Raw genomic sequence first — 9,251 nt, 5'->3', positions numbered from 1 at the left:
CTACCACTTATTTCCTGAGGAACATCGAGAAATAAAGCTCTACGTAATTTGCCCTATTTACGCGTTGAATTTTTCAAATTATTATTTCTATTTCCATGATATGTCAAATTGAGAGCCCAGGGCTAAAATTACTGTACTGCTTTTTGTCCGGGACATCCAGGCATCTTCTGGCATACTCCCATAATTTTAGCCAAGTCCCTCTGAACCAATGCGCCCAGGCATATTTGAACATTATTATCTATTTTTGATGGACAACGAAAAAGATTTACCGTTGTCCGAAAGGGACGTTTATCCACAACAAAACATACACACACACAATATACAAATTTGGCACAGGAAGTGCTTCCAGTGTACAAATACTATGCTATAGAGAGCAATGGACGCCACTTCATTTGAATTCATGCACATTCGCGTCCCTTCAACAAATCAATTTTGATTCTGAAACATTCCTTATTGCGTCCACCACGGGCAGATGTTCGCACTTCAAAGCAGATAGTAATGGAAATTTAGTTTTGCTTAGGAATCGTCTTCAATTTCAGTTAGATCTGGTATGTTTTTCCTCCGTGATTAAAGATTTACAGGTCAGGCCAATCAAACCAAGAGATCCATGGATGAAAGCCTTCGTTTAATACTACTCGAGTCTCTGATTCTCAATTTTCCTCATTGAATCTGTCGTAAAATCACGATTCAAGCACTTGTGACAATAAGTTAGGTGCAATTTGGCATGACGTTAAAGTTTGAACCATTGGTAGACAAACTCTTTTCATCCTTTCATACATGGTTCGAGGAGTCGCTTCATGGGTGACCATACCATGTTAAGTCCAAAGAAGCCCTGCATGTGTTCCACTGTCTCCCTTGGTCACCACTTGGCTCTTCATTCACCAAAAGGGGCGGTGTTGCTTATGTACGATTTCATTTTAGCTAGTTCTAAACAAGTATGTTTGTCAAAACAATTTGAACCTCCTCATCTCAAAAAACGGGGGAAAATATAAATAGCTGCTGGATGGAAAATTTGCACACTCAAGTATACTTTTAGCGGAATTCTTAGCATACCATTGGCCAGACAACAACTTAACTACAAGACTTAGCTTCTTATTGAGAAAGTTTGGTGGTGTTTGCTGGATTTTAGGATGATGATTGTTTTGAACGCTTGAGTTTGTTCCCTGGTGTGATGATAATTAAACATGTGTTTGACAACCATATGTAAAATAAAAGCCCTTTTGGGTCTAAAAATCAAGGCTTTTGCTTGGATGACACAACATTTCTTTCATTTCAAATTTTACTTTCTACTTGTATTCAATGATTATTTGTATAAAGAATTAAATGAATTATCACTATTCCTACGGATATTGAGGCAACTGATAATTTCAATGGCTTTACTGAACGAAAAACACGTTTTCTTGGGATCTGTTTAACCCAAGACCAATTGTTTTGGATGCTTTCCTTGTGAAACAAAACGCAGCAATAGTTAATTGCCTAACCAATGATCAGTTATAAGGTCAAAATTAGTTTGTAATGTGTTTTAGAAATAATCAAATCAATCTATTAATTTAACACCCCTGGCTGTTTGTACTATCGTTGCGTACGCGTGAGAGGGGAATGTGAAAAAGAAAAAAAGTGAGCAAGGCAGCAATTGGTAAAGATTGAGCCCGACCATGTTGGCGATGGTGATGATGATGATGAGGGTGATGTTGCTCACTTCCGACCATGAAACGAGAAATTTGTCTCATCATCATCCTTGCCTCAACGAGAGCAAGTTCCAACGCATGTACTCTCACTTACGCACATATTGTAGGCACATTCGCACATTCGCACACTCTCATATTCAGGCAGTTTTACTATAAGAGCGAGTCACTGGCACTTGGTGACAATCAGTTGGTGGAAATGAAGGTTTGAGAAATCATCATCATCTTGCGAATGAAGTTTGAACGAGAAGTACCACATCAACATTAGTCGCAGTCAAATCATCCGAAACATGTCAACAGCATCTATAATATTGGCTCAGATTATGGTAGGCTCTCGGGAATCAATCAGCACCCAACCAGCACCCGATTTCTCATCATCTGTTCGTCAAGCCGTGTCATATGCAAAAAGAGTGCGAAATCCCAGATGACATTGTTCACACGCAACTCAAGGCTTATGATAATTTGGTATTCATCTTTCAGCTAATTCCTTTGATTGTGAACGGCGTGCCAGGGGATTTGAGGGACTCGTCACGTCGCGATGGTCGCCAAGTGGAAGGCAATAACAAAGCAAATAACGGCCGCATTGACTTTTCGAATGCAGTGCTTGACCCAGAAAGCGGCAAGCGATGCGTGATCAAGAACGAGGAGGTACAATCCTTGGAGAAAGAGCCCATTTTGGAATGCGACCATAAGAACGTGGAAAAGTGTCACTACACGTACGTCACTCAATTCAAACCCGCCCAGGAGGAGGTATGTGAGGAGAACTTTGAAAAAGTCTGCCAGATCACATTCAAGCAGCAAGCCACCAATGAAACTATTCAAAAGTGCTACCGACCCTTAGAGAAGCTGTGCAATGGTCAAGGGCCCGAAGAATGCCGGACAGTCTTCGAGTCGTCGTGTACAACGCGATACATCGAGAAACAACCCGGAAAATTCGTCGGAGACACTAAGTGCGAGAAATTGCCCATAGAAATCTGCGGCGCGGGTTGTGTAAGTCAAGAGGGGCCCGAAGAATGTCATAACAAAGTGATCACCTCACTCATCGATGTGCCGGAAGAGGTTTGTGATCTGAATCCCCAAAAGACGTGTCGCCTTCAGACAAAATTGGTGCCATCCCTCAAACCCGAGCACGAGTGCACCCTCATTCCCCAAGAGATTTGCAACCTCCGATTCACTTCACCCAAGCTTAAGAAAAAGCCATTGGTCACCAAATGGTGCTTGGACGACTCTCCCACTAAACCAGGAGAGACCTACGATGAAGCTAATGCTCAAGATCGTCCTCTGGCCCTACGAGGAGGACGAGCAGGACGAACTTTTATTCCTCGTCAACTTCCGATTGCAGCCGCCGCCTCAAAAAGCGTCGACACCTTGGCCGTGGTGGCCGAGGTGGCCGCCGACGAGCAGGACACCCCGGACGTCGACTACGATCTTGAGGAAACCACCACCACACAAGCCCCAGAGACGACGACCCAATCCCGAGAGATCGCGTTGATTGACATTGATGAGACCGAGGCGCTTCCGTATGAAACCCAAAACTTTGATGCATTTGTCGACGTGGGAGCCAAATCGTCGATTCTTGTCTGATTATTCATGAGAGCGGCGAATGCTTGGCATCTTTTATTTTCTCTTTAAGGAAGACGTGCCATGATGATTGTTGGCTCATTCTTCCTGCCCACTTCTTAGCCCAATCGCAATATTCCAATCAGAATCTGCCACTTTTGGTTATGACCAAACAAAAATGTTCTCATGCTCAAATGGTAAAAACCAGCCAATGGAACCAACCAAGCGTTCAAACTATATCATCAAAATACGTATTGTCCTTGTTGTCTGTTTCAAAAACAACGAGGGAATCAATCAAATAAAATTTGGATTGACAACTCATAATTCAAACGAACATCGTTGTGAACTTATGGGAAAGTGTGTTCCCGATTTCGAACGTGTTCGAACTTCAATTTAACGACATTTTTACTGCCGACCAAATACTATATTCACTTCTTAGGAAGTCTCAATTTAATGAAACTGTATAAGTAATCTGAAGAGCATTATCAACGAGCAACAATGAATTGCCTTGTAATGATGCATTTGGGAACAGGAAATACTTCAGTTTTTCTGCAAAATACGAAGCAAACATGATAGCGTTTTTTCTTCAAGGAAGTCTCAAGTGATAGCGCAAAGTGAGGGAGACCCTCTCACCACATCAAGTTCGTTTTCTTTCACATTCCATGAGAGAGCAAGGCAAGAAGCTATCGCCCTTTTGTAACACTATTGCTAGTTTTCATCGCCATGCCGAAACCTCCGAAACTTGCCAAGAAGCCGCCACTCAAACGCAATGAGAGTAACTACGATGTTATTAAGATTCAGCCTTTGACCACTCAGCATTCTAAGAGACTCAACCGAAACAATATCATTTTGCGAAACGCGCCGTGGCTCCACTTATTTGTCAGGGATGCCCTCATAGGACGGGGTGAATTTTGTGTCAGTCAAATGCGGGAAAAGACCAGGAACTTGTCCGTGGCTGAATGGGATAGCGTTCTGCTCAGTTTAAACCAATCAAGGAAAGAGAGCCAGGAAGAAGTTGAGGAGTTTTTGGGCAAAGCCATCGAAGCCTTTATCGCCGACGAGTCCAAGTCTCTGCTGGAGAAGACGCTTGGTTCACACTTTAAATGGAACTTGAAGAATAACAAGCATTTGATTGACGCCATCAATTCAAAGTCCATGGGCATGGTTCGAGTATTCGTGGAGAGGAAATTCATCGTGTACAGTCAATTGAACGATCTGTCCACCTTAACTATGGATATAGACGAACTTCAAGAGATCGATCGTCTCGAGGCCGAAGCTAGCCCATTCTATCTATTGAATGTATTCGAAATAGATCCTCTCCGTGACCCCGTGAAACGATCGTTCCAACTCATTCACTTGATTCAAACACTTATCCCTCACATGTCTGCGTTCTCCGAGCGATTGGGAAAACTTCAGATTAATATCGAAGCCTTCTTGGTGGACTTGATCAAGAATATTAACAATTCGGAAAAGGCCAAGATCTTCCTCAATAGAGATGACGCACTCGAGGAGCTCTCGTTGTCGAGTGATCATAGTAGTTTTTTTCCTCGGATCCACTTAGGCCTGACCCTTAACTTGAAGTCCTTCGTGAGCCATGACAATTGTCAAAAGTCCATCTACGACACGATCATCGATGAGAGCTGGAGCAATCATCCCACACCGTCCAAGTATTGTTGGCTAGTACTCAAGCAGGTGATCCTGACGCCATTGGTTTGCGCTGCTTTCCTCTTTGGAGGCTGCTGTTGCTACCGAGGTCCCCCCCAAAGAGGATATGTCAATGGGTTGATTCACAACTTGGAAGCACCCATCAATAATTTCATAAGTCATACTGTGGCCTACTTGGCTTTCGTTTTACTCATCATCTTGAATCAGTCGAACATACAAGATCAGCCAGGCGTAGATGTCACGTTCTATGGCGTCCTATTGGTGATATATGCCGTGAGCTTTTTGTTCTTGGATATCAAGCTGATGTATCACCTCTCGAAAAGTGTTCAATCCGTGGCGAATTGTAGGAAAAGGGTCCAGAGTTTTTTCTCCAACTGGACCTATAATTTCCGCTTCGTGGCCCATTTCCTATTTCTGATTGGTCTTTCGTCAGAATTCCTGGGTTACATTCTTGAGCCTTACGTCCTCTCCAGGAAACCGAAGTTCAGCGCTTGTGCCCTTGACAATGCCTCCACCTATGGGGGCTATCACATCGTTTCGATTGGGATTAGTTGCCAGGGCGTTGGTATTGTGATGATCCTAAGTTACGCCATACAATTCTTCAGATTGCACCCAACATTAGGAGCTTTGTACATTGGGATTCGAAAGTGTTTCAGTCTCATCGTTAGTTTCATCCTCACCTACTTGATCCTCTTTGGCGCCTTTGCCATTGGTTTTCACGTCATCATGAAGCACAACGTGGAGCATTGTAATCCATCTAAAACCTATGATTGCGTGAGTAACCAAACGAGTCCGGAAGAGATCTACCAAGTCCCCTTGGATGTGACGCTCATTTGCCGAAATGGTCAAAAACCTGATCAAAAAGACTGTTCCAAGGATTGCATACAAGATTGGATTAAAAATCAGACCAGGGTGAATTGTAGCGACGGCTCAATAATCCAGCCTACTCTCAAGAGCCCAATCTCTCAAGGGTAAGAAAGTTTAGTTAAATTGTGCTCCCCAACCACCTCCTCTCATCATGTTTCCTATTTCTTGTTTTCTCAGCCGTACGGTCCAATCCCAAGGGAACTTAAAAAATGAGTTCTTTAGATTAAACAGCACGAGCAAAGCACTATTTTGGGCCATTTTTCAGCCAGGTAACCCCGATTTGGTTGGATGCTCTGATGGAATCAGTAGACAGGCTAGTCTCACTTTGTGGGGTGTATATAACATCCTCATTTCCATAATAATGCTCAACTTACTTATTGCACTGATGAGCTCAACGATGGAAGTCATTCAAAGCGGAAAGATCATCAATTGGAAATTTCATTGGACTCAGCTATGGATGGACTATTGTTTCAAATTCATCATTTTACCACCACCGATAAATCTGTTGCAATTGGTCCTTGGGATGTGCCAATGTTGTCGAGATTCGCAAGATTTGACCCCGCCACATTCGACGGAGGAAATTGAATACACCGATCTCCTGGATGATCTAAAGGAAGAGTATCTAAAAAATTTTGAAAACTCAGATCTTAATGATGCGAATAAGGACGACTTTGATCGGCTGGCCAAAGAGCAAAAGCTAATGGGATCAAAAATCGAACAAATATTGACGCTTGTGCGTAAAGCCTAATATTGTAGTGTGCGCTTGAGTTACTCGTAGTACATCGCTAAATAAGGTTCTCGCAAGTATTTAAATTGGGCTAATAAATGAAGTGACTGGGTCGTGGGGGCACTCGTCTTTAAGCCTAACCTGAATGTGTTTCAACATCATAATTATCTTCATTCATCAAGTTAGGTCCCAAATTGTCCATAATCTTCGCCTGACTTTAACCCTTCTAAAACTTGGATGGAGATTCCTTTGTATTTTTCCACAGGAAATTCATTTGAAGATCTTTAACTTAGCCTTAATTGCACGGTCTAGTGACTATGAGGAGACTTGCATAGCTTGGCAATGCATCTTATGTTCTCGCCTTAATAGGATATAGAAGACGATCGTTTCGTTTCCATTTTGTGGTGAAGAGTGACAGAAAAGCATCTACACAATCAATCCAATGCAGAATGAATTGAGAATCTTTGTATGACCGCTGATTCCGATCACGTTATGTAGAGCCACAACCATATCACAAATGATGTTTCAAGTTGAAAAAAACTGTTTGCAGAATTAACTTCCTTATTAGCCGATTGATGTCTTTCCTTGCTATTTGATAAAATCCTCGACATCAAGTGGAAGATTTGTGCGTGCAAGCGAATGACATTAGGTTTTGGTCAACTGATACGTTTTGGTCAGCATATGGAAGCATCATATGTTGGTTCTGCTCACTCATCACTTCCTCATGAACTTAACAATAAAGAATGAAGTTTCTTACGTTTATTTGCTTTTACATAAATAAGCAACATACAATGGAGCAATAAATAAATAGTTTGAATAAGTTAAATTGATCAGAGGTCTCGTCATCAAAATCAATAGCTGTTAAATCTTGTGATCCTCGTTTGTTTGCTTTGCTCAACAAGGGGGGATTCATCGGAGTATTTCTTAGAATCCACCGTAGGTGTCGAGTTCGGGTTGCGGAGATGGTTGAGCATACGTAGCTTGAGGAGCAGAAGCGGCAAAGCCCAAAGGAGCTGCACCAGCATTGGACTCATCATAGGTCTGGTCGGGAGTGGGTTCGCTAGGGTCCAAGCACCATTTGGTCCTCAAAGGCTTCTCAACTTGTTGAGGAGACGAAAACTTCAAGTTGCAAGTTTCACGAGGGATGATGGTACATTCGTGCTCAGGCTTCAGTCTAGGAACCAACTTGGTTTGGAAGCGGCAGGTCTTTTGGGGGTTTAAGTCACACACCTCCTCGGGCACATCCAATAGCGAAGTGATGACTTTATCGTGGCACTCTTCGGGCCCTTCTTCAGTCACACAACCAGCACCGCAAATCTCAATGGGAAGCTTCTCACAACTCGTGTCTCCGACGAACTTGCCGGGTTGCTTCTCGACGTACTTGGTGGTACAGGAAGACTCGTAGACGGTGCGGCATTCCTCGGGTCCTTGACCATTACATACCTTCTCCAAGGGACGATAGCATTTCCGGACGGTCTCATTAGCGGCTTGCTGTTTGAAGGTAATTTGGCAAGTCTTTTCGAAGTTCTCTTCGCAGACCTCCTCTTGGGCGGGCTCAAATTGCGTCACGTATGTGTAATGACACTTTTCCACATTCTTGTGAGTACATTCAAGGATGGGATCCTTTTGGATCGAAGTGACGGTTTCGTCCTTCTCAACGCAACAGAAACCAGTCTCCGGATCGGTTTGACATCCACTGAAGTCAACTCCGCCCCCTTGGCTGTTGCTTCCTTGACGTCCTTGGCGACCCACCTGGGTGCGACCTTGGCGACCAAAGTTAGGTCGGATAAGGTCCGCGTTGGCCACAGCCAAGACTGAGAGAATTGCTACAAAAACCTAAAAGTTCAAAAAGACGAAAAGATCATGATTTGCCCAAGATTAGAGAGTGGGCAGATAGCTCAAACTTTTCAAAATAGGAGGCTCCCAACCGCAAGGAACCCAAGTCAAAACAAGAAGCAAAATTCACCTTCATGATTGTTAACAGAGAACTGCTGAAGAGCTCAACTGGAATTGATGACCAAAGTCCAGCTTCAGGTTCATTTATAGGTTTCAGTACTCTGCCAAACATTTAGTGTGCGCTTTGTAACTAGCTAAGGATTCGTTGTCGTGCGTACCGTACAGTGGTTGTCGAATTTGTTGCCGGTGAGTGACGCATTTTGCGTAAGCAGGAACACCGCAAGAAAGAGACGACGACCAACACAACGACCACGACCAAGAAGAAGACGAAGTGTGATCATTCACTCAAGTGGCTAGCTAGCTAGCTAGCTTGTTCGTTCTTAACAACTACGCGTAGGTCTGTTCCACTTGTGCTTCCACTTGTGCTTGCATTTGGTCAGAGCATTCGGTCAACGTTGCTGTTTTGATGGTGGTGGTCTTTGTTGCTATTGTTTGTCGTTGTAGTTGTTGTACCAAATCATCTTGGTAACGATTGTGTAGCTGGCTTGATCGAATAGGCATCATCGCCTCATCTTTGCTTGCTCTGGAAAATTATGTTAAGCCCCACGGAGACACGGGGGAAGTGTTGATGTGTACGAGGACGAAAACAACCGCATTCATCACCACATAATCGCATCGCATAATTGACACAAAAGATTTTTCCTCCGCCAGTTGCTTCCTTTTTATGGGAGGGTTCGCTTTTTTATAAGACAAATAGACAAAAGATTGAAGACGTCGTCCTTCTATTTGAGTTTGGTTAAGATCAATAACGTGTGCTATTGGAATTTTTCGTTTTCTAATTTAACATCATG

General features: G+C 43.2%; 3 protein-coding genes across 3 annotated transcripts; 2 read left to right on the top strand and 1 right to left on the bottom strand.

The window, feature by feature from the left end:
• Positions 1-1,665: 1,665 nt before the first annotated feature.
• Positions 1,666-3,569, top strand: LOC131880506 (uncharacterized). The gene is made up of 2 exons (XM_059227165.1): positions 1,666-2,011; positions 2,166-3,569. Exons 1-2 carry the CDS (start codon positions 1,976-1,978, stop codon positions 3,267-3,269), a joined length of 1,140 nt encoding a protein of 379 aa, XP_059083148.1. The 5' UTR covers positions 1,666-1,975; the 3' UTR covers positions 3,270-3,569.
• A 299-nt stretch (positions 3,570-3,868) lies between these two features.
• LOC131883654 (short transient receptor potential channel 1-like) lies at positions 3,869-6,644 on the top strand. Its single transcript, XM_059231169.1, has 2 exons — positions 3,869-5,881; positions 5,955-6,644. The coding sequence occupies exons 1-2, from the start codon at positions 3,969-3,971 to the stop codon at positions 6,523-6,525; spliced, it is 2,484 nt and encodes an 827-aa protein (XP_059087152.1). The 5' UTR covers positions 3,869-3,968; the 3' UTR covers positions 6,526-6,644.
• A 604-nt stretch (positions 6,645-7,248) lies between these two features.
• LOC131883663 (uncharacterized) lies at positions 7,249-8,516 on the bottom strand. Its single transcript, XM_059231180.1, has 2 exons — positions 8,471-8,516; positions 7,249-8,340 (listed from the first exon to the last, which is right to left on the bottom strand). The coding sequence occupies exons 1-2, from the start codon at positions 8,474-8,476 to the stop codon at positions 7,429-7,431; spliced, it is 918 nt and encodes a 305-aa protein (XP_059087163.1). The 5' UTR covers positions 8,477-8,516; the 3' UTR covers positions 7,249-7,428.
• Between the last annotated feature and the right edge of the window lie 735 nt (positions 8,517-9,251).

The sequence above is a fragment of the Tigriopus californicus genome, chromosome 1 (genome assembly GCF_007210705.1).
Source record: "Tigriopus californicus strain San Diego chromosome 1, Tcal_SD_v2.1, whole genome shotgun sequence".
In the NCBI taxonomy this organism is placed as follows: Eukaryota; Metazoa; Arthropoda; class Copepoda; order Harpacticoida; family Harpacticidae; genus Tigriopus; species Tigriopus californicus.
The sequence above is the reverse complement of the archived record's forward strand: the minus strand, read 5'-3'. Positions and strand labels throughout refer to the sequence as shown.